This window comes from Cervus canadensis, chromosome 11, assembly GCF_019320065.1.
Source record: "Cervus canadensis isolate Bull #8, Minnesota chromosome 11, ASM1932006v1, whole genome shotgun sequence".
NCBI classification, from domain to species: Eukaryota; Metazoa; Chordata; class Mammalia; order Artiodactyla; family Cervidae; genus Cervus; species Cervus canadensis.
The window spans coordinates 1,056,274-1,081,983 of NC_057396.1; the positions used below are offsets into that span (position 1 = coordinate 1,056,274).

Genomic DNA, 25,710 nt, shown 5'->3' on the forward strand with positions numbered 1-25,710 from the left:
AAAAAATCATAGCTTTGACTACATGGACTTTCATTGGCAAAATGATGTTTCTGCTTTTTAATACACTGTGTTGGTTTATCATAGCTTTGCTTCCAAGGAGCAAGCATCTTTTAATTTCATGGCTACAGTCATCATCCACAGTGATTTCAGAGCCCCCCAAAATAAAATCTGTCACTGCATCCTCTTTTCCCCTTTCTGTTTGCCTTGAAGTGTTGGAACCAGATGCAAAGATCATGAATTTTTCAGAGCTGCATTTCAAGCCAGTTCTTTCACCCTCATGAAGAGGTGCTTTTGTTTCTCTTCACTTTCTGCCATTAGAGTGGTATCAACTGTGTATCTGATGCTGTTGATATTTCTCCTGGCAATATTGATTACAGTTTGTGATTCATCCAGCCTGGCATTTCACATAATGTACTCTGCATATAAGTTAAATTAGCAGGGTGACAATATACAGCCTTGTCGTACTTCTTTCCCAATTTTGAACTAGTCCGTTGTTCCATGTCTGATTCTATCTGTTGCTTTATGATCTTCATAGAAGTTTCTCAGAGACAATTAAGGTGGTATACTATTCCCATCTCTTTAAGAATTTTCTCTTAAAGGTTTTTATCTCATAAGCTACTGTCTTCTAATAAAATTTGTCTTATGAAATATTATATACAAATTAACTAAACTCCTTTGATTGATGGCTAATAATATTAAAACTTTAAATGTTTATAGGACTTTAAGCCTAAATTATTATGGTATTAGTATATTATTATTACCAAGAATAAAAACAGTAATAATAGAAACAACAGAGGGACTGACTTATAACTTATATAGTTATATGTAGCTTTATATATAACTTTATTATCACTTCGTGTAGAACTCAGTAACCTGGTAGATTTGATTACTAATATTATATTTCAGGCTAGGAAATTGAGATCTGATTGTATTAAGGAACACCTAATAAGTAACACAGCTTGATTTTGAATTCAGGCACTTAACATTATAGTCTTAGGACTGTCCTCCACGGGCAAAATCTGGGCTATAGAACTGAAATAATATTGGAATTATTTCTATTTAAGCATGCAAAAGATTATCAGGGCTATCATAGATTAAACTAAGGAAGGTATATCTAAGAACTCTTTTCCATTGCGTCACATAGTAAGTTAGTGCTTTCCATAGTTCTAATAGCACATGTGTTATAACATGGCAGATAAACCATAAAAACAAAGTGAGTAAAGCTCACCTCTGACATAAGCATTACATTGTAAGTGTTTTAACCTTAATTGTGCATTGTCATTACATGCACATTTTGTTTCATTTTTATAATAGAAGGAAGATTATGTGGGGCTTCCTAGTAGCTCAGAGGGTAAAGCGTCTGCCTACAATGTGGGAGACCCGGGTTCGATCCCTGGGTCGGGAAGATCCCTGGAGAAGGAAATGGCAACCCATTTCCAATATTCTTGCCTGGAAAATCACATGGACAGAGGAGCCTGGTAGGCTACAGTCCACAGGGTCGCAAAGAGTTGGACACGACTGAGCAGCTTCACTTCACTTCAAATTATCTTGAGGCCCTGCCTGTCTTCAATCAGAGCTCTAATTTTTCCTCTCAGATCTTTAATTAAGCAACATTTTTTTAAATGAAGAAGTTGTCAGGAAATTGCAACTCATTTGCCAACTTACTGCTTTTGAAAGTTATGGGTCACTGAAAAGGTGGAACCATGAGAAAGCTTATGCAGCTTGACCTTTTAGGATAAAACAATTGCTAAAGCATTATACCCACGTTTCATCCCTTTAAGGACTCTCATGGAATGTGTTTGCTCCCCTTGCCCCTCAGATGTGGCTGAATAACTCTGTTGACAGCTTTAGCATATGCTCAGGGCTCTGTCACAGCAAAGGCTTTAAAAAGCTTTTAATATATTTTTAAAAAAACATTAAAGTGGTCACTGTGAGAGAAAATTAGAACTCTTTTCAATCCCTATACATGTATTTTGTAATTTGTTGAATTTCCATTTGGCAGGGCATAATCACCTTTCCAGTGACTAGGGCCTCCAAATGTCTTATCTGTTAACACTTTACTTATTTGTATACTTTATTGATGTATATCTGATTTATAATATTACATTATTTTTAGGGGTACACTATAGTTATTCAGTATTTTTCTTTTTTTGTTTTTTTTAGATTATACTCCATTTAAAGTTATTATGCAATAATAGCTATATTTCCTTGTGTGGTACTACAAATCACTGTTGTTTATTTATTTTGTACATAGCAGTTTGTACCTAACTCCCCACCACTATCTTGCCCTCACCCTTGCTCTTTCCCCACTGGTAACCACTACTTTGTTCTCTATATCTGTGAGTCTGTCTCTGTTTTGTCATATACATTGGTTTGTTTCACTTTTTATTTTCTACATATAAGTGATAACATATAGTATTGTGTTTATCTGAGTTATTTCACTAAGCATATCCTCTAGATCCATCCATGTTGTTGCAAATGTCAAATTTTCTTTCTTTTCTTTTCTTTTTTTCTTTTTTGTGGCTGAGTAACATTTTCTTTATCCATTCATCTATTGATGGACACTTAGTTTGTTTCTACATTTTTGTTATTGTAAATAATTCTGTTATAAACATTAGAGTGCTTGTATTTCTTCAGATTAATGTTTTTGCTTTCTTCAGACATATTTGCAGCAGTAGCATTGTTAGATCATATGGTAGCTTTATTTTTAGATTTTTGAGAAAACTCCATTCTATTTTCCATAATGATGCACCAATTTACATTCTCACCAACAGTGTACCAGGGTTCTATTTTGTTCATATCCTCACCAACATGTATTTGTGGAATTTTTGACGAAAGCTATTCTGAAAGGTATGAGATGATACCTTCTTATGATTTTATTTTGTGTTTCTCTAATTATTCGCAATGTGAAGCATTTTTGAAAAATGTGCCTGTATGTCTATCTGTATGCCTGTATGGCTCTCTGTATGTCTTCGATGGAAAAATATCTATTCACGTCTCCTGTTGAATTTTTAATTAGACTTTTTTTTTTGATAGTGAATTGTATGAGCTGTTTATATATTTTGGATATTAACCCTGTACCAATCATATTATTTGCATGTCATTTTTTCAAGTTTAGTAGGCTGTCTTTTTGATCTGTTGATTTCCTTTGCTGCACAAAAACTTTTAAGTTTAAATAAGTCTCATTTTTAGTATTCATTTTGTTTTCTTTGCCTTAGGAGACAGATCCAAAAAACTATAGTTACAATTTATGTAACTATGTTTATGATTATATTTTATGTAACTATATTTATGATTTATAGTTACAATTTAGTAATGATTTATGTAAAAGGTTCTGCCTATGTGTTCTTCTAGGAACTTTATGGATTCTGGTGTTTAATCCAATTTGAGTTTATTTTTGTATGTGATGTAAAAAAATGTTCTCATTTCATTCTTTCACATGTAGCTATCTTATTTCCACTTATTGATGAAACAGTCTTCACATTGTATATTCTTGCCTCTTTTTTTTTATTATCACATCATAAGTGTGAACTTATTTCTGGGTTCTTTTATTTCTGGGTTCTCTATGTTCCATTAATCTATGCGTCTATTACTGTGTCAATAAAATACTGCTTTGATTAATGCAACTTTGTAGGATAGTCTGAAGTCAAGGAGCATGAGCCCTGCAGCTTTGTTCTTTCTTCTCAAGATTGCTTTGGCAATCTGGGGTCTTTGTGGTTCCACATAAATTATAGGAGATGGTTGCATGGCATCACGAGATGGTTGAATGGCATCACCAACTCACTCAATGGACATGAATTGGAGCAAACTCTGTGTGATGGTGAAGGACAGGGAAGCCTGGCATTCTGCAGTCTATGGGGTGGCAAAGAGTCAAACACAACTGAGTGACTGAACAACAGCAAATAAATTATAGGGCTATTTGTTCTAGTTTTGTGAAAAATATCATGGATATTTTTATAGAGATTGCATTAATATGTAGATTTCTCTGGTATGAGCATTTTAGCAAAATTATTTCTTCCAATCTAAAAACACGGGATATCTTTCCATTTCTTTGTATCATTTTCAATTTCTTTCATCAATGTTTTTCAGTTTTCAAAGTATGTCTTTCATCTCTTTGGCTAACTTCTTTTCTAGGCATTTTATACTTTTTATTTGATTGTACATGGAATTTGTCCCCCTAAATTTTCTTTCTGATACCTCATGATTCATTTATGGAAAAGGAATGGATATTATACTATATAATTATCTTGTAAATTTACTGATTTATCAGTTCTTTTTTTTTTTTTTGACACAGACCATAGGATTTTCTCTTTATAAAATGATGTCATCTGCAAAGAGTGACAGTTTACTTCTTACATTCCAGTTTGAATGCTCCTATTTCTTTTTCTTTTCTGAGAATTGTGGTGAATTTGGCTCAGTTCAGTTCAGCTGTTCTGTCATGTCTGACTCTTTGTAACCCCATGGACTGTGGCACACCAGGCTTCCCTGTCCATCATCAACTCCAAGAGCTTGCAAAAACTCATGTCCTGGAAGCAACCTAGATGCCCATCAGCAGATGAATGGATAAGGAAGCTGTGGTACATATACACCATGGAATATTACTCAGCTGTCAAAAAGAATTCATTTGAATCAGTCCTAATGAGATGGATGAAACTGGAGCCCATTATACAGAGTGAAAGTAAGCCAGAAAGATAAAGAACATTACAGCATACTAACACATATATATGGAATTTAGAAAGATGGTAATGATAACCCTATATGCAAAACAGAAAAAGAGACACAGAAATACAGAACAGACTTTTGAACTCTGTGGGAGAATGTGAGGGTGGGATGTTTCAAAAGAAAAGCATGTATACTATCTATGGTGAAACAGATCACCAGCCCAGGTGGGATGCATGAGACAAGTGCTCGGGCCTGGTGCACTGGGAAGACCCAGAGGAGTCGGGTGAAGAGGGAGGTGGGAGGGGGGATCGGGATGAGGAATAAGTGTAAATCTATGGCTGATTCATATCAATGTATGACAAAACCCACTGAAATGTTGTGAAGTAATTAGCCTCCAACTAATAAAAAAATTAAAAAAAAAAAAAACAAAAAAACTCATGTCCATCGAGTTGGTGATGCCATCCAACAATGTCATCCTCTGCCATCCCTTTCTCCTCCTGCCTTCAATCTTTCCCAGCATCAGGGTCTCTAAAAATGAGTCAGTTCTTCACATCAGGTGGCGAAATTATTGGAGTTTCAGCTTCAGCATCAGTCCTTCCAATGACTATTCATGACTGATTTCCTTTAGGATAGACTGGTTGGATCTCCTTGCAGTCCAAGGGACTCTCAAGAGTCTTCTCCAACACCACAGTTCAAAAGCATCAACTCTTTGGTGCTCAGCTTTCTTTATAGTCCAAATCTCACATCCATACATGACTACTGGAAAAAGCATAGCTTTGGCTAGACAGAACTTTGTCAGCAAAGAAATGTCTCTTCTTTTTAATATGCTGTGTAGGTTGATTATAGCTTTTCTTTCAAGGAGCAAGCATCTTTTAATTTCATGGCTGCAGTCACCATTTGCAGTGATTTTGGAGCCCCCCAAAATGAAGTCTCTCACTGTTTTCATTGTTTCCCCGTCTATTTGCCATGAAGTGATGGGACTGGATTCCACGATCTTAGTTTTCTGAATATTGACTTTTAAGCCAACATTTTCACTCTTTACTTTCACTTTCATCAAGAAGCTCTTTAGCTCTTCTTTGCTTTCTCCCATAAGGGTAGTCTCATCTGCATATCTGAGGTAATTGATATTTCTCCTGGAAATCTTGATTCCAGCTTGTGATTTGTACAGCCAGACATTTTGCATAATGTACTCTGCATATATGTTAAATAAGCAGGGTGACAATATACAGCTTTGACATACTCCTTACCTGATTTGGAACCAGTCTGTTGTTCCATGTCCAGTTCTAACTGTTGCTTCTTGACTTGCATACAGATTTCCCAGGAGGCAGGTAAGGTGGTCTGGTATTCCCATCTCTTTAAGACATTTCTACATTTTGTTGTGATCCACACAGTGAAAATCTTTGGCATAGCCAATAAAGCAGAAATATGTTTTTTTTTTTTTTTTTCTGGAAATTTCTTGCTTTTTTGATGATCCAGAGGATGTTGGTAATTTCATCTCTGGTTCCTCTGCCTTTTTTAAAATCCAGCTTGAGGAAGTTCACAGTTCATATACTGTTGAAGCCTAGCTTGGAGAATTTTGAGCATTACTTTACTAGTATGTGAGAATAGTGCAATTGTGCAGTAGTTTGAGCATATTAGGCATTGCCTTTCTTTGGGATTGGAATGAAAACTGACCTTTTCCAGTCCTGTGGCCACTGCTGAGTTTTCCAAATTTGCTGACATGTTGAGTGCAGCACTTTCAAAGTATCATCTTTTAGGATTTGAAACAGCTCAACTGGAATTCCATCACCACTAGCTTTGCTTGTAGTGATGCTTCTTAAGGCCCACTTGACTTCACACTCAATAATGTTTGGCTCTAGGTGAGTGAATACATCATCATGGTTATCTGGATCATGAAGATCTTTTCTGTATAGTTCTCCTGTGTATTCTTGCCTCCTCTTCTTAATATCTCCTGATTCTGTTTGGTCCATACCATTTCTGTCCTTTGTTGTGCCCATCTTTGCATGAGATGCTCCCTTGGTATCTGTCACTTTCTTGAAGCAATCTCTAGTCTTTCCCATTCTATCATTTCCCTCTTTTTCTTTGCATTGATCACTGAGTAAGACTCTCTTATATCTCCTTGCTATTCTTTAGAACTATGCATTCAAATGGGTGCATCTTTCCTTTTCTCCTTTGCCTTTCACTTCTCTTATTTTCTCAGCTATTTGTAACGCCTCCTCAGACAACCATTTTGCCTTTTTGCATTTCCTTTTCTTGAGGATGGTCTTGATCACTGCCCCCTGTCCAAAGTAATGAACTTCCATCCATAGTTTTTCAGGCACTCTATCTATCAGATATAATCCTTTGAAACTATTTGTCACTTCCACTTTATAATTGTAAGGGATTTGATTTAGGTCATACCTGAATGGTCTAGTGGTTTCCCCTACTTTCTTTCATCTAAGTCCGAGTTTTGCAATAAGGAGTTCATGATCTGAGCCATAGCCAGTTCCTGGTCTTGTTTTTGCTGACTCTATAGGGCTTCTCCATCTTTGGCTGCAAAGAATATAATCAATATGATTTTGATATTGACAATCTGGTGATGTCCATGTGTAGAGTCATCTCTCATGTTGTTGGAAGAGGGTGTTTTCTATGACTAGTGCTTTCTCTTGGTAAAACTCTGTTATCCTTTGCACTGCTTCATTTTGTACTCCGAAGCCAAATTTTCCTGTTACTCCAGGTATCTTTTGATTTCCTACTTTTTCATTCCAGTCCCCTATAATGAAGAGGACATCTTTTTTTTTTTTGATGTTTGTTCTAGAAAGTCTTGTAGGTCTTCATAAAACCTTTCAACTTCAGCTTCTTCAATATTGCTGGTTGGGGCATAGACTTGGATTACTGTGATATTGAATTGTTTGTCTTGGAAATGAACAGAGATCATTTTGTCATTTTGAGATTGCATCCACAAACTGCATTTAGGGCTCTTTTGTTGACTATGATGGCTACTCCATTTCTTCTAAGGGATTCTTTCCCACAGTAATAAATATAATGGTCATCTGTATTAAATTCACCCATTCCAGTTCATTTTGTTCTCTGATTCCTAAAATGTTGATGCTCACTCTTGCCATCTCCTGTTTGACCACTTCTAATTTGCCTTAATTCATTGACCTGACATTCCAGGTTCCTATGCATAATTGTTCTTTTCAGCATCAGACTTAACTTCCATCACCAGTCACATCCACAGCTGGGCATTGTTTTTCCTTTGGCTCCATCTCTTCATTCTTTCTGGAGTTAATTCTCCACTCTTCTCCAGTAGCATATTGGGCACCTATGGACCTGGGGAATTCATCTTTCAGTGTCATATCTTTTTGCCTTTTCATAGTCTTTATGGGATAATCAAGGCAAGAATACTGAAGTGGTTTTCCATTCCCTCCCCAGTGGACCACATTTTTTCAGAACTGTCCACTATGACCCATCCATCTTGGGTGGCTCATAGTTTCATTGAGTTAGACAAGGCTGTGATCCATGTGATCAGTTTGGATAGTTTTTTGTGATTGTGGTTTTCATTCTGTCTGTTCTCTGAAGCATAAGATAAGAGGCTTATGGAAGCTTCCTGCTGGGAGAGACTGACTCTGGGGAAAACTAGGTCTTGTTCTGATGGGTGTGCCATGCTCAGAAAATCTTTAATCAGATTTTCACTTGATGAGTGGGTCTGTGTTCCCTCCCTGTTGTTTGACCTGAGACCAAACTTTGGTGGAGGTAATGAAGATAATGGGGCTTCTTTCAAAAGGTCCCATGTAGGTACTGAAGCACTCAGTGCCCCTGACACTGAAGTAGGCCACTGCCAACCCACGCCTATGCTGGAGGCTTCTGGACACTCACAGGTGAGTCTGAGTCAGCCTCTTGTGGGGTCACTGATCCTTTCTCCTGGTTCCTGGCATGTACAAGATTTTTTTTTTTTTTTTTTTTTTGCCCTCCAAGAGTCTGTTTCCCTAGTCCTGTGTAAGTTGTAAGTTTTGGCACAAAACATTGCGCACCAGCAGACCCCACAGAGACCGTGTCAGACTTGCCTTTGAGTGTTTGAGTGTCTCCTGTGGAGGTATGGGTCAGCAGTGGCCTGCTGCAGGGGCAGGGGCTCTGGGTGCCAGACCTGGATGTGGCATGAGCCATCTTGGAAGAGATCTTCATTAAGCCCACCATAGAGCCACCAGAACTGTGGTGAGGACTTCCAATATTAAGTTAAATTGAAGGAGTGAGAATGGACCTTCTTGTCTTGTTCCTGATTTGAGAGAAAATCTTTCTGTTCTAAATGGTAGTCTTGCTGGGTAGTGTATCCTATCAGTCTGTGCTTAGTTGCTCAATTGTATGTGACTCTGCAACCCCATGGATGGTAGCCCAACAGGCTCCTTTGTCCATGGGAATTCTCCAGGCAAGAATACTGGAGTGAGTTGCCATGCCCTTCCCCAGGGGATCTTCCCCACAAAGGGATGGAACCCAGGTCCCCTGAATTGCAGGAAGATTCTTCACCATCTGAGTCACCAGGGAAGCCCAAGAGTATCCTAGGTTGCAGGTTTTTCCTCTCAGGACTTAGAATATATACTGCCATTGCCTTCTGGCCTGCAAATTTTCTGCAAAAACATCAGCGAATAGCCCCGTGACAGGTGTCTTGTATGTGGCTGTTTCCACTTGATGTCTTCTAGAGTTCTATCTTTAAATTATGTCATTTTAATTATGTTGTGTCTTGGTGTGAGCTGTTTTGGTTCATCTTGTTTGGAACCCTCTGTGCTTCCTGTATATTTCTGACTCTCTTCCCTCTCTCTACCTCTGGGGCCTGTAATGTGAATGCTGGTACAATTCATGTTATCTCAGAGCCCTCTTAAATTGTTCTTATTTTCAAAAATTTGCCTTTCTCTTTGCTGTTTTAATGGGGTGATTTCCATTAGTCTGTCTTCCAGATTAGTGAAAGTAAAAAACTATCAACTATCATCTAGTTTGCTGTCAATTACTTCTAATGTGTTTTTCATTTCAGTTATCGCATCATTTAATTCTGACTGCTTCTTTTTTTATATATCTTCTAGTTTCTTGTTATAATTCTCACCAAACTTCCCTATTTCAATTAACATTTTTATTACTACTCTTTTCCCTAATTCAGTTAGCATCCTTATTCTAATGCTTTGAGCTCTTTATCTTGCAAATTATTTGTTTCATTAGTTTTTTCTTTTTTTTTTCATTATTTTTTCTTGCTCTTTCAATTGAAACCTGTCTTCTCATTCTGTTTAACTTTCTCTGCCTTCATGAAATTAAGTGAAGGGTTTACCTATTGCAGTCTTGAAGGAGGATGTCTTTGTGTGGGAGTGTCTGTGTATAGTTTGCATGTGCCCACTGACTTTGTCAGTAGAGCTGGATCTAATGTGAACACAAAAGACTTGCCTTTTCCCAGGATGTGCTAGTAGCTATCACCTTGGAAGGAGGTGGACCTTGACATGCAGTGGCTAGACCACAGTCAGGTGTAGCTGGGGCGTCTCCTATGCTCAGGCCTTCACTGCTCTGTCTGGGTTGGAGGTGGGTCCTAAGTTGCTGGAGCATAAGTTCTGATGGTTAAATCTGAGCTGGCTGCATTCCCTTTAAGTATGTGCTCTGCCACCCCATAGCACTTGTGCCCTCGCCCCTAAGGGGAGCAGTGTTTGGGTAGAAGGGCTGGTGCGGGAGGCCCACGTGGATCTGGGCATGGGCTGTGGCAGTCCCACCATAGCTGGAACCCCAGGGTGCTCTGATCCACTGCCTGTGTAAGCACCATCACAGCTGCCCTTGCTCCGCTCAGATCCTGAGCTGCCTTTGTCCCTCACGGCTGAGCTACCCCCAGCTGCAGCAGCCTTCACCCCAGCATGGAGTTGTGTCCTAAAGCAACTGGGACTGAGGCAGTCACTCAGTTTAGGGTAGGGTCTGTGCAGGGGTGATCCTGGGAAACTGGCCATACAGATTCAATCTGCCCTGTTTCAGGAGTGTGTGTGTGCTCCTCAGGAGTGGAGTCTAGGCTCCCCACAGCCTTCCTTCACTGCCACTGGCCTTCCAACCAGCCCGACAGACTCCTCTTCTGTGTCCGTTCTTGAGAGCACTGTCCCAACCTGACTGCTTCTCTTCCCCTCCTACCTGATTCTGTGTGTATCTTTCTTACACTTGGTTTGTACACTGTTTCTGCCAGTCTCCACTGGCAGTGAGTTTGCAGTGAGTACTGTTCCACAGGGGGGTGTATTTTTTGATGTGTTCTTTGAGGGAAGTGAGTTCTGTGTCCTTCAACTCTGCCTCCATGATCTCTCCCCCCACCCAGTTATGTTCTTATTTTCTTGTTTAGAGACTGAGCACACAGTGGGAATAAGTGACAAAGGAAGAATGTCCAGAAAGGTGATCTGTCAGTCACTCAACAATATGTGTCTAAGTGCCTACTAAGCGACAACTAAATTATTAATTTATTAACAATTTAATATTCAAATTCAGCTCATATATTCATGAAAAGTACATACTTGTTTTCTCTGCCCTCCCACTCAGATATCTTTAACCTTTCAAATGAATGTTTGAAAGTCTTTCGGCACCACAAAAGCAACTGTAAGCATCTATATTTCACCCTAGAATTTCTTCATTCTGCCAACCCCTTACTTATTTTGCTGCTCCTGGCCCTTCTTTCTTCTTTGACTTCCCTTGTTTTAGCTTCATATCATTGTTCTTTGTTAATCTCTGCCTTGTTTGGCAATCCTATTCTGATTCATTCTCCTTGCCAGATTTCAGCATTCTTTCAGCATTTAACTTCCAGTGAAGTGAAGCTGCTCAGTTGTGTAGGACTCTTAGCGACCCCACCGACTGCAGCCTACCAGGCTCCTCCCATAGGATTTTCCAGGCAAGAGTACTGGAGTGGGTTGCCATTGCCAGCATTTGTCCTCAACTTTTCATTCTATGGCCAGGGAAAGTGGGAGATGACAGACAGGTGTGCAGCTCTTTTGACTTCTCTCACAGTGAAAAGGGATTGGACACAAATCCTCTTTGTAAAAATACCCATCAATATTCCTTAATTCTATCCACTCACCCCTTAGTACACTTCTCCCCTTTTTAGCCCACAGTGACAACAGCCTATAGACCCTGGGTTAACAGGGACAGGGAATAAACATTGCATGCATGTATGCTAAGTTGCTTCAGTCGTATCCAATTCTTTGTGACCCCATGAACTGTAGCCCACTAGGCTTATCTGTCCATGGAATTCTCCAGGCAAGAATACTGGAGTGGGTTGCTATGTCCTCCTCCAGCAGATCTTCCTGACCCAGGGATCAAACCCTCATCTCTTAAGTCTCCTGCAGTGGCAGGCAGGTTCTTCATCACTAGCGCCACCTGAGAAGCCCCAATACATTTTGCAGTAACAACCGAAGGAGAGGCTATGCAGGCAGCAGGGAATGCCTTGCCTCTTTCTAATCACATTAGTTTCTGTTATCCGAAGCTTTATTCTCCATGGTTTCAGCAACATTTAGTTCAACCATGGTCTAAAAATACCAAATGAAAATGCATAGAAATAAGCAATTTATAAGTTTTAAATTATGTGCCCTTCTGAGAAGTGTGATGAAATCTCCTACTGGTCCTGCTTCATTCTGCCTGAGATGTGAATCCTCCCTTTGTCCAGCTATCCTGCACCTTATTCACTTAGTAGCTGGCTTGGTTATCAGATCAGCTGTCAAGGTAGTGCAGTACTTGTGTTCAAGTCACTCTTATTCTACTTAAGTTTGGCCCCAAAGCATAAAAGCAGTGATTATGGCAAATCTGGATATACCAAAGAGAAGTCATAAAGTGTTTCCTTTAAGTATAAAAGTGAAAATTCTTCATAAGAAAGCAAAAAAAAAAAAATATGATGAAATTGCTAAGGTCCATGGTTGGAACAAATGTTCTATCCATGAAAGTATGAAGAAGAAAATAGAAATTTGTACTAGTTTTGCTATTGTACAAACTGTAAAAGTATGGGCACATTCTGTGATAAATGCTCAGTTAAGATAGAAAAGGCATCACGTTTTTACAATAAGATACTTTTAGAATGAGAGGCTACATTCACATAAGTTTTATTATAGTACATTTTTATAACTTTCTGTTTTTTGTTATTGTTATTAGTCTTTCCTATGCCTAATTTATAAATTAAAGTTTATCACTGGAAAAACAACATATGAAACATTCGGCACTATCCATGTTTCCAAGCATCCACTAGGGGTGAAACATATTCTCCAAGGATAAACGGGGACTACTGTACTATTTCTCCCTCAGTTACAAGTTAGAATCCCCATAGTAAGCTCCATTGTTACATCTGTATTTTCCTTTGCTCTTCCAGTGACCTGGATCCAGCAGGAAGGCAGGAATATATTTTTGAAAGATATAGTTGTATTGTTTCCCTCTTGTTGGAATGGGTTTTCCTCACACTTGGCAATTTGCAATAAGTGAGTATTTGGCACATCAGTCTGACCATACATGTAATAAAAGTCAGTAAGCAAGTTTGGATGAGATATAAAATATAGTCTAAATCCTAATGTATTCACTATAAATGGATATTTGCCTGAAAGTTGTCATGGGAGGTTTATAAAACAAAATTAATTTTCATCCTGGTAAGTGCTTTAGACAAAGTTTTTTTTTTTTTTTTTTTCAGGAATAGAAAACAAGTTGAAAATAGGACTTAATGCTGTAAATAATTAAAGATAAATTACTCATCCTTTCTTGGATAATAGGGCTTCCCAGGTGGCTCAGTGGTAAAGAATCCACCCACCAGTGCAGGAACTGATGGAAATGTGGGTTCAAACCCTGGGTCAGGAAGGGCTCTGGAGGAGGAAATGGCAACCACTCCAGATTCTTGCTGGATAATCCCATGGACAGAGGAGCCTCGTGGGCTACAGTCTATGGGGTCATAAAAATACCCAGTTATAACTTATAAGATTCTTACTTCTCCTAACTTTGTATGTCAATTAACTCTGTCTTGATATTGTTTCTAATTTTATTTTTAATAAGAAAAATGGTCCTGAAGCATTTTAAGGGGCACACTTAATAGTAGATGTATGTTAGCAGAGTATCAGTATGTGTGGTAATTAAAAATTGGGGATGGGTGAGGGATGAGAGAAAAAAAAGGTGCTTATGATCAGTCCTGTAGATGCTAAGCACTCTAAGTCCAGTTGACAGGCTGTATAACTGCATAATTACCCTTGATTTTCCCCATCTCACTCTTATTTGAAAAAGATTTCAAAGAAGGAGTAGATATCAGTAATTTTACTTTTGTGTGACTTGAAGTCATTAGACTGTATTCCTTAGAGTTATCTGCTCTGTCATCCCTCTACATTATTATAAATTTGAGTTTAAGGGGATTGTAGGAGTCCATAATTGGTAATGGCTGAGAGAAAGATTAAGGTTCTCAGTGTGATTGAAATCATTCATGTTGCCCACCCACTCTAGGTTCTGAGGGAAGGCAGAAAGAGAGAAAGAACAATAAAATGAAACAATGTGAGAAAAAATAGAAAAGAAAATCGGAGCTGAACCCAAAAGAAAGACAGGAGAGTGTTTGGAGTGATTTATACAGGTTTAATTTGAGGTGAGTAAAAGGGATACTAACAGGTATCTCATGCTTCTTCATTTACTCCTTTTTCTATTACTTAGATCTCAACTTTGTTGCAAATGGATTTAAGGCAGTTTAAAAGTAAATGGTATGCATGTGGTGAAAACCAAGAAGCAGAAATAAAATAGCAAGAATGCCTCCCCTCCCCAGGCAAACCTATTTCTTTTTCCATCCCCTCATCACTTGCACTGGCTTCAGCAAAGGATAATCAGCATGTGTATATTATGCCATCCACAGTGTTGTTTTTTAAGCTTCTCATTACATAGGTTATGCGACGTGTAGAACATATTTTTATAACAAAAGAAAAGCTCACCTCCCAAAAAAACCATGAAAGACAAAAGGAAACAAGCCAAAACTAACAAAGTAAAGTTTTATCCTCCATGAGTTGTCACATATATCTCTCCTAGACATAATTTACATAAAAGTATAATATTTATTAAGATAATGGGTAAAAGATATTTAGTAACTGTTGAAACAACACCAATAGCCTGGAAAGTACTGATGTAGGTAAAACATTGAGCATTAAACTTTAAAGTGAACCAAGATTAAGTAAAACAAGGTCCATGTCAGTTATTGCTTAGGTTAGATATGAGATCAAAGTTGATGGCCATCATAACACTTATGAAAAATATGGACAGTGTTCATTGGAATTAAAAAAAAATATGAGGTTTATGTTTCTTCTTTTTTCCATTGATCATAAATTCACCTTGTTATCAGTGGTGTTAGAAATGGCCTTAAACACATCATAAATACTTAAAATTTTGGGCAACAGACCCAGGTAAAAATATTTATTTTGAAAAGGTTTATTGAAGATTGACCATTACTTATTTTATAAATATGTAAATTAATGTCTTTTTCACTCAAGGAAATATGAAAAAAATTCAAGATTTTATATTACTGAAAATATTATTGAAAATTTTAAAAAATATTTAATAAATATCTAAATTAAGAGCATTATTTTTCAGCCTTCTCACTATTTTTTCATGATAATAAAATTGCATTCAATTCAAGTATCATTCCTACAAGAGAATTTTTCATTTTGACTATTCTATGAACTATCCGGTCCATTAAAATATGATACCCGATCCCATGGACAGTAGCCCACTAGATTCTGTCCATGGGATTCTCTAGATAGCAATACTGGAGTGGGTTGCCACTTCCTTCTCTAGGGGATCTTTCTGACCCACAGACTGAACCTGGGTCTCCTGCCTTGAGGGTGGATTCTTTACTGCTGAGCCACCTAGGAAGCCCTTTAATAAAAAATGAGTTACATGATTAGTTTTTAGAGCTCTGAAATTATTTGATACTTATTGCCAATGACTTCATTTGATTAAGTCATGTATTTAATATTTATAGTATGCCTAACAGGCATTACTATGTTAAAAATGAAAGGTATAGATATACAAAGATATAACAATAACTGGAGAACTTTCATTTCTAAAGGAAGAAAAGATATGTAAATGTATACATATTGCAGTGTGAAAGTTACCATAAAAGGATTATGCACAGGATGTTCTCTAAGTTCTTTTCTTACACAGTAAAATATGAATCAAAAAGAGATTTGGAAATTTCACTCAAAGTGAAATAAATTATTATAAATGAGCTCACTGGTTAGATATGCTGTGCTTTCCAATATGGTAGCTTTTAGGCAAATGTAACCATTTAAATTAATCAATTAAAGTTAAACAAAATTTAAAATTCAGTTTCTCAGGTAGGTACATAAGCCATGTTTTAAAGCACTTAATAATGTCATCTTTATTAGCACAAAAAGCTTACCAAAGTTTGTGTTTAAATGATGTTTCATAATGTTTTTTTCCTCAAAAGGCAATGATTTTTATGGAAAGTAATTGTGTTCCAATTTAAAATTGTAAAAACACCAAGCTATGAATCAAAGGCAAGTTTCTAGGTGTCGAGTAGAACGCTGTGTACTATTTCCTAATGAAGTCATAGCAAGAGTGTATTTTCAGTAGTGTCTTGTTCATTGTTGCATTGTTGCATTGCTAAAACTTATCAAATTACCTGATGAAATCTGAACAACAAAGGTTTATTGACTGCTAAATGGATAAATAGATACATTGAATCCATAAATGGGTAAAGAGATCATTACACCACCTATTATCTTTATTTTTTCCCCCACCATTTCAAAGGAAAGAATAGAATAAGAGATGACAATTTAAGAAATAACTCAGTGGATCAATGAAATAATTTATTCCAAAATAAGAACTTATAAGGCATCAGAAAGTTATGAGATGGGGTGGGAGGAGGGAACGGTTTCAGGATGGGGAACACATGTACACCCATGGCTGATTTATGTCAATGTATGGCAAAACCACTATGATATTGTAAAGTAATTAGCCTCCAATTAAAATAAATAAATTAAAAAAAATAAAAGTAAGTTATGTTTCACTCAAGTTCATAGAGAAATTCAGGATCATATTAAGGCAGTTACTTTTAATAGATGAAATGTTTTGATGAGCAGTTCATAATGACAGTAGAGGATTAGATAAAAGTACTAAAATATACCATGCTACCTTATTTCTTTACATTTGGTTTTGTGCATTATTTTTTAAAAATTCTGGTCTCTAATGTTGATGTGTGAACCTTCCTTTAATTATTTTTTTTCCTTTAATTCTTAATGATGTAAAAACATAGATGGCTCTTAGCCGACTATGTTATGATAAAAGTTAATCACACTTTCATAACTGAGGTTCATACTTCAGTTTGTTGTAATGAGGCATAATTTTAAACACAGTATCTAAGAGGAGTTAAATTGGGTTTGTGATCCTAAAATCATAAAATAAGTATAATAATTTCAAAGGGGGAAAATTATTCTTGTCCTTTGCAAGTGCTTGAGTAAGACCCAGAATATTGAGAAAAATGTTAATATCATGGCAGAGTGAATCAACTGAACATAAGAAACATGTTACTTTTTAATTCATGTAATTGCCACCTGGAATAAAGGTGTATACTTGAAAGTTGGGTTGAGTTACTATGTGTGTGTGTGCTCAGTCACTCAATCATGTCCAACTCTGTATTCCTCTGTTCATGGGATTATTCAAGCAAGAATACTGGAGTGCAAAGCTATTTCCTCTTCCAGGGGATCTTCCAGACCCAAGGATCAAACCCATGTCTCCTGCAGCTTTTGCATTGGCAGGCAGATTCTTTAACACTTGAACCACCTTGGAAGCTCTGAGTTACTATCACGGAATGCAGTTCAAATGACTAGCTATTCATCCCAAAGTAAGTTACTGAAGAGAAACTAGAGATTCTAGAGAGTGACTTGCATCAGTTGGTTAGAAGTAAACCAGTTCAATTATTGGGTGATAACAAAAAAAAGGAGGCATTTTGTGCAGCAAGCTAATAAGTAGGTTAATGACTTCAAGATGTTTATTAGAAGAAATAGTGTTTCTACCATGATGAATTTAATCCTTTGAAGACAGATATTTAGCCAGGAAAAAGAAGCTTTAAGGAACCAAGTATTGTTTGCTTACATTATAGTGATCTCATGGTTAACAAAATGGGAGGTGGTTTAAGATTAGAGCCTCTGAACTGTTATGCAGAAGTGAATATCCTAAAAAGTATAAACAGGTGCAAAAGCAAAGCATAATTTTTTATATTTATTTATGTATTAATTGAAGGATAATTGATTTACAGGTGGCTCAGTGGTAAAGAATCCATCTGCCAGTACAGGAGACATGGGAGATGTAAGTTCAATTCCTGGGTTGGAAAGATCCCTTGGAAAAGGAAATAGCAATCCGTTCCAGCATTCCTTCTCAGAAAAATCCCATGGACAGTGGAGCCTAGCAGGCTACAGTCCACGGGGCCACATAGAGTCAGACAGGACTGAGTGACTGAGATGTCACGTTGGTTTCCGCCATACAACAATACAAATCAGACATAAGAAATGCGAGTTTGATCCCTGGGTGGGGAAGATCCCCTGGAAAAAGGAATGGCTACCCACTCCAATATTCTTGTTTGGAGAATTCCATGGACAGAGAAGCCCGGTGGTTTACAGTTCAGGGGGTTGTAGAGTTGGACACAACTGAGTGACTAATGCTTTCATTTAAACCTGCTTAAGATCAATATTCAAAAAGCAAGTAGGATGGGGTGGGGTGGGAGAGAGGCTTAAGAGGGAGGGGACATATGTATACCGATGGCTGATTCATGTAAATGTATGGCAGAAACCAACACAATACTGTAATTATCCTTCAATTAAAAAAAAAAAAGCAAGCTCATGGCATCCAGTCCCATCATTTCATGGCAAATAAGTGGGGAAAAGGTAGAAACAGTGACAGATTTTAGTTTCTTGGACTCCAAAATCACTGCGGATGGTGACTGCAGCCAAAAAGTTAAAAGACACTTGCTTTTTGGAGGAAAAGCTATGTCAAACCTAGACAGCATATTAAAAATTAGCTACATCACTTTTTTGACAAAGGTCCATGTAAGTCAAAGCTATGGTTTTTCCAGTAGTCATGTACAGATGTAGAAGTTGGACCATAAAGATGACTGAGTGCTGAAGAATTGATACTTTCAAACTGAGGTGCTGGAGAAGACTCTGGAGAGTCCCTTGGACAGCAAGGAGATCAAACCAGCCAATCCTAAAGGAAATCAATCTTGAATATTCATTGGAAGAACTGATACTGAAGCTGAAGCTCCAGTACTTTGGCCACCTGATGCAAAGAGCTGACTTGTTGGAAAAGACCCCGATGCTGGGAAAGATTGAGGGCAGGAGGGGAAGGGGATGACAGAGGATCAGATGGTTGGATGGCATCACTGACTCAATGCACATGCATTTGAGCACTCTGGGACATAGTGGAGGACAGGGAATCCTGGCATGCTGCAGTCCATGGGGTCTCAAAGTCCGACATGTCTTAATGACTGAACAGCAACCACAGTTTAATCTTCTCTTCCCCTACTGAAGGGCATCTTGGTTGCTTCTAAGTTGTGACTATTATGAATAAAACTGTTATAAACATCTGTGTGATGATTTTTCTGTGATTTGGATGAAAATATTAAGGAGCATTGCTGATGGATCGTATAGCAGGAATACATTTAATTTTGTAAGGAATCGTCAAATTGTCTTCTAAAGTAGCTATACCACTTTGTGTTCCCACAAACAATGAAGGAGAATTCCTGTTTCTCCATGTCCTAATCATCCTTTGATATTGTTAGTGATCTGAATTTTGGTTATCTGATAGATATATAGTAGTATCTCATTGTTGTTTTAATTTGCATTATGATTCCATTTTCATGTCCTTTTGCTTAAGGATATTTCCAAAAGTTAGAAATGAACAGAGTGGTAATTTTTTAATCTGTAGTTTATCCTCTAGGATGCTTTGTAACTCAGTTGGTAAAGAATCTGCCTGCAATGCAGGAGACCTGGGTTCAATTCCTGGGTCAGGAAGATCTCCTGGAGATGGAAATGGCAACCCAATCCAATATTCTTGCCTAGAGAATCCCATGAACAGAGGAGCCTGGCAGGCTACAGTCCATGGGGTTGCAAGAGTCGGACATGACTTAGCAACTAAACCACCATCACCAGGATGCTTTGAATTGCCAGCTATTGGAAAATGACATCATGAAATATAGATGTGCTCCCAAATTTTCAAGTGAGAAACTGTATGCTACAATCCTGAATAAAATACACTGATGATATTAAATTTTCTGAGCTTGTTTCCAAATGGCAAGTTTACCAAGAATGCCAATTTAAGCAAAAGGCTTAAATTGGTGTGTAAATTAAATATCATAAAATATGCAAATTTTAATGAGAAATGAATTCATTTAACGAATTTTCATCTCTGAATATAAGATTCTGAATAGTTGGATTTTGAAGATAATTATATATTCAAATGACTTATTTTGCTTGTTTATTATTTTTTACATTTATTTTAAATTTATTTTACAGATGGACTTATTCAAGTATATTCTTAAAATGTTGTCTGGTTGAACTTTTACTATAACTTCTTGTTTGCTCATAAATCTTATGCTTTAAGGAAAATGGACTGAACAAAACCCTATTGGTGCCTCTCTGATGTTCATTTGAAACATAATATATTTCTATGATTTTGGTCAACAAATAAAGAGCAAAACTGAGCAAAAATTGGAATTCCTTAAGATATATCTTCAAATAAAGTCAAAATATTTCAACATTGTACAAAATTGTATGTATTTCAATAATTTAATGTTATCTACCTTGTTTATCCAATACAAGGATCATATTTTATCACTTACTAATCTATATAGACTTATAGAAGAGATAAAGTGAAAGGTTGCCAGCAAGCCGAGGCCTTACCACTAAATCTTTATTCTCACTGTCATGACCCTTCAACTACACTTTTAACTCAACTTGATACTGTTTTAAAATCTTCTGAAATATTAAGGGGTATGCATTTGAGGTAAAAAACAAAACAAAACAAAAACCACACTTATTTTATGACTGCACCTGAAATAGCATCATGGAAATTAAAAAAAAAAAAATCTACTTCAATTTCAACTAAGTAACAAAGCAGACATTCTTGAGTGACCTTGTGAATTTGAAGCTCATTTAATTAGAAAATTTTCCCCAAAGTCAAGATAAAAACAGTAAGAATTCATATTGACCATTTTCTCATTTAAGCCATATTAGGGATCAAAATATATTGCTAAATCACACAAGTGATGCAAAGCCATTTAAACTGAAAATTAGAGTTTTGCTTATGTAGATGTGGAATTTCAACTTACCCCTGTCTGTGTCATACAGGAATACAAAACAGTTCCATTCATAGTGATCCAGCAGACTCAAGAGGGCTCCTCTTAAGGAAGGCCTTAGCTGCAGCACAAACTGGCTCTCCCCCTCAGTAGGAAAACTTGGTGTGATGAGGGAGATATGTAAGGCGCTGCAGAATGAGGTCAAGGTATGTACTGACCTCTTATCATAGAGTCCAAAAATGGCAAATACTCCTCTGGAATACTGGGAACAGACTAAAAGAGAAGAAGAAGAAAAAAAAAAAAAAAAAAACTATTAGCAAACTTTAAAATTGTTGACTCCACATCTACAGTTTATGAAAAAAATTCTGAATCATTAATATGTCAGGAATATAATATGAAGAAAGAGAAAAAGTGAAGTATGCAATCAATCATATAAATAATTAATGAACTCTTGAGGCTGTACTCAATGCCCTGCAACGAATGAGATAACAAGAGGTTTACTCAAGAAACCAATTTAAATTAAGGAAAATTTGACTAAAATGAAGTAATATATAGCTCTTCATGATAATGTGACAAATCCAATGCTAGAAATTTTTAAGTATGACAAATCCCGATTTTATTCTGTATTTTTATTATATGCAAAAATATGATATTATACTTTAAAATGTCTGATTATTAATTGGAGTAGCATTTAAATTCCCTCAGTGCTATACGCATTTATTTGTCTTTTCTATTTTGAATCGGATTGCATTTGCTACTTAGTCTAAATTGTTACTTTTTGTTTTCTTTTGCAAAGTCAGTTCCAGTTTTTACCACAACGTTAGAGTTCTCTTGATTTACATTGAAAAACAAGAGGTTATGCTATCTGGAAAGTCACTACTGTGCTATCCTAGAAGGTGAACGGAACTGTGGCTCATTGTGTAGCTTCTGTGCGCGTGCGTGCTTAGCCGCTCAGTCGTGTGTGACCTCATGGACTGCCGTCCGCCAGGGCTCCTCTGTCCATGGGGATTCTCCAGGCAAGAATACTGGAGTGGGTTGCCATGCGCTCCTTCAGGGGATCTTCCTAACCCAGGGATAGAACCTAGGTCTACCCTCACTGCAAGCATATTCTTTAACTATCTGAAACACCAGGGAAGCCCAAGAATACTGGCGTGGGTAGCCTGTCCCTTCTCCAAGGAGATCTTCCCAGCCGAGGAATAAGACTGGTGTCTCCTGCATTCCAGACAGATTCTTCACCAGCGGAGCTACCGTGCAGCTTCTCAGTTCAGTTCAGTCGCTCAGTCCTGTCCGACTCTTTGCGACCCCATGAATCGCAGTACACCAGGCCTCACTGTCCATCACCAACTCCCAGGGATTACTCAAACCCATGTCCATCGAGTTGGTGATGCCATCCAACCATCTCATCCTCTGTCATCCCCTTCTCCTCCTGCCCCCAATCCTCCCAGCATCAGGGTCTTTTCCACCGAGTCAACTCTTCGCATCAGGTGGCCAAAGTATTGGAGCTTCAGCTTCAGCATCAGTCCTTCCAATGAACACCCAGGACTGATCTCCTTTAGGATGGACTGGTTGGATCTCCTTGCAGTCCAAGGGACTCTCAAGAGTCTTCTCCAACACCATAGTTCAAAAGCATCAATTTTTCGGCACTGAGCTTTCTTCACAGTCCAACTCTCACATCCATACATGACCACTGGAACAACCATAGCCTTGACCAGATGGACCTCTGTTGGCAAAGTAATGTCTCTGCTCATTAATACGCTATCTGGGTTGGTCATAACTTTCCTTCCAAGGAGTAAGTGTCTTTTAATTTCATGGCTGCAGTCACTATCTGCAGTGATTTTGGAGCCCAAAATAATAAAGTCTGACACTGTTTCCACTGTCTCCCCATCTATTTCCCATGAGGTGATGGGATCAAATGCCGTGATCTTAGTTTTCTGAATGCTAAGCTTTAAGCCAACTTTTTCACTCTCCTCTTTCACTTTCTTCAAGAGGCTTTTTAGTTCCTCTTCACTTTCTACCATAAGGGTGGTGTCATCTGCATATCTGAAGTTTTTGATATTTCTCCTGGCAATCTTGATTCCAGCTTGTGCTTCTTCCAGCCCAGCGTTTCTCATGATGTATTCTGCATATAAGTTAAACAAGCAGGGTGACAATATACAGCCTTGACATACTCCTTTTCCTATTTACAACAAGTCTGTTGTTCCATGTCCGATTCTAACTGTTGCTTCCTGACCTGCATACAGGCTTCTCAAGAGGCAGGTCAGGTGGTCTGATATTCCCATCTCTTTCAGAATTTTCCACAGTTTTTATCTTCTAGATGGAAGCAATTCTCAAACCCAATGGAACCAAATTTTCCTGAAGTATTTAAAAGAACTTCAGGTAAACAAATGATCTTGATCTTGATCTTTCTTTCCCATGCTCCCAGTTGTTACAAGGACAAGAAAGCAAACTCATAAAGAGAGGGAAAAAAAAAAAAACAAAGAAAACTTTTCTCAAGATTCTTGCAAAATCATATTTTGATCCCTCTTTTGACATGACTGATTTCAAACTTGAGTGACTTTTAAAATAAAATTTAATGGATACAGACCTGCATTAAATGATGCTCTTTATTGTATATACAGTAAATCAAGAATGTTTGAATTCCAAATTCTTAACAGTTGATCACATATGGCTAAAGGCCTATTTCTCCTGGGTTTATATAGCTAGCTTAAGAACTTTTTAGTTATAGAAAGACTTACTTACAACTTCAATTGAGTAATTCATTAAGAAGCCTAGAATGTTGGATAGTGGAATAGTTCCTTGTTAAACATAAGAAACTTGCAGTAACAGGTGCTTGAAAACATAGCAATCCTGGTAACATTTACATCTATTTTCTATATCTGGGATGTAGGAAATTATGAAGAATAATTAGATAAGATAAATTAATAAAATCTGGAAATGTTTCTTTTGTTCTTTTCTATTATGTGTCTTGAAATTGGGGATAGAGTCTAAGATATTTAATTAAATCAGAAGAGGTTAACATTTAAAAGAAAATAAAAGTGCTATTGATTTTCTTTAGATGATGTGCTCTAAGAGATGCATGCATGTCCCATAAAAATTAAAGCCCAACTAAGGGACCACAGTTAAGTTCATATAAATAAGACTAAGATAGACTTGACATTAAGATGTAGGGGAAAGACTGCAAACTTTGCAAATAAGTTAAAACCATAGTGTTTTTACTTATAACCAGTCTGTTATTATTCAGTTACTCAGTCATGTCTAACTCATTGCGACCCCATGGACTGCAGCACACCAGGCTTCCCTGTCCTCCACATCTGGAGTTCACTCAAACTCATATCCATTGAGTCAGTGATGCAATCCAACCATCTGATCCTCTGTCGTCCCCTTCTCCTCCTGCCTTCAACCTTTCCCAGCATCAGTTTGTTTGTTTTTTTTTTTTTCCTAAGGAGTCAGCTCTTCACATCAGGTGGCCAAAGTACTGGCTAAAAGTACTGGCTTTAGCTAAAGCTAAAGCATCGGTCTTTCTAGTGAATATTCAGAGTTGATTTCCTTTAGAATTGACTAAAGTTTGATCCCCTTGCAGTCCAAAGGACTCTCAAGAGTCTTCTCCAACACCACAGTTCTAAGTCATCAGTTCTTCAGTGCTCAGCTTTCTTTATGATTCAACTCTCACAACCGTACATGACTGCTGAGAAAACTGTAGCTTTAACTATAAGAACCTTTGTCAGCAAAGTAATGTTTCTGATTTTTAATGCACTGTCTAGGTTTGTAATAGATTTTCTTCCAAGAAATAAGTGTCTCTTCATCAAGAGGTTCTTTAGCTCCTCTTCATTTTCTGCCGTAAGAGTGGTGTCATCTTATACTAATCCTAGACTGGGATAAATTCCTTATTCTTATTTGTCTCAACTATATTCACAGTTGAGATGAATACGATGGTGGAGTAAAAGGATTTGTGCTCATCTTCTCCTGTAAAAACACCAAAATTGCATCTAATGCTGAACAACAATCGACTGGAAAATGTTGGATCTCACCAAAAAAAGATACCCCACTCGAAGGGCAAGTAGAAGTCTAGACAAGACAGTAGGAGGGGCGCGATCATGTTTAAAATCAAATCACAGACCCACCAGTGACTCTTGGAGGGTGCAAACAATTCGTTCTGTGCAACAGGACCCAGAGAATGGAGAAGTGATCTACACAAGAGATTGAGCCAGACCTGCCTTTGAATATGTGAGGATCTCCTGTGGAGGCACTGTTGAGCAGTAACTTGCCAGGGCACAGGGGCTCTGGCTGCAGCAGTACTTCAGTGCAATCTCAAAAACAACAGGATGATCTCTTTCATTTTCAAGGCAAATTATTCAATATCACAGTTCACAAGGTTATACCCCAAACATTAATGAGCAGGAGCTGAAGTTGAATGGTTTTATAAAGATGTACAGGACCTTCCAGAAATAATACCCCAAACAGACATCCTTTTCATCATAGAGACCACAATGAAAAAGTAGGAAGTCAAGAGATACCTGGAGTAACAGGCAAGTTTGGTCTTAGAGTAAAAAATGAAGCAGGGCAAAACCGAATGGACTCTTGCCAAGAGAATGCACTGGACTGGTCATAACAAACACCCTCTTCCAACAGCATGAGAGTTGACTCTACATAAGGACAATACCAGATGGTCAATACTGAAATCAGATTGATTGTATTCTTCGTAGAAGAAGGAGGAGAAGCTCTATACAGTCAGCAAAAAAAAAAAAAAAAAAAAAAAAAAAAAA

General features: G+C 37.6%; 1 protein-coding gene across 8 annotated transcripts in view; it reads right to left on the bottom strand.

Moving 5' to 3' along the window:
- Nucleotides 1–25,710, bottom strand: part of GRIA4 (glutamate ionotropic receptor AMPA type subunit 4) — a 608,284-nt gene that overhangs the window by 376,222 nt on the left and 206,352 nt on the right. For all 8 annotated transcript variants that reach the window (XR_006272041.1, XM_043482046.1, XM_043482043.1 and 5 more), the window contains one exon: nucleotides 20,981–21,220. Coding sequence is in view for 7 of the 8 variants with exons in the window: in XM_043482046.1 (XP_043337981.1) it covers nucleotides 20,981–21,220 (240 nt within the window). In the remaining variant the exon portion in view is untranslated. The remainder of the gene's footprint in view (nucleotides 1–20,980; nucleotides 21,221–25,710) is intronic.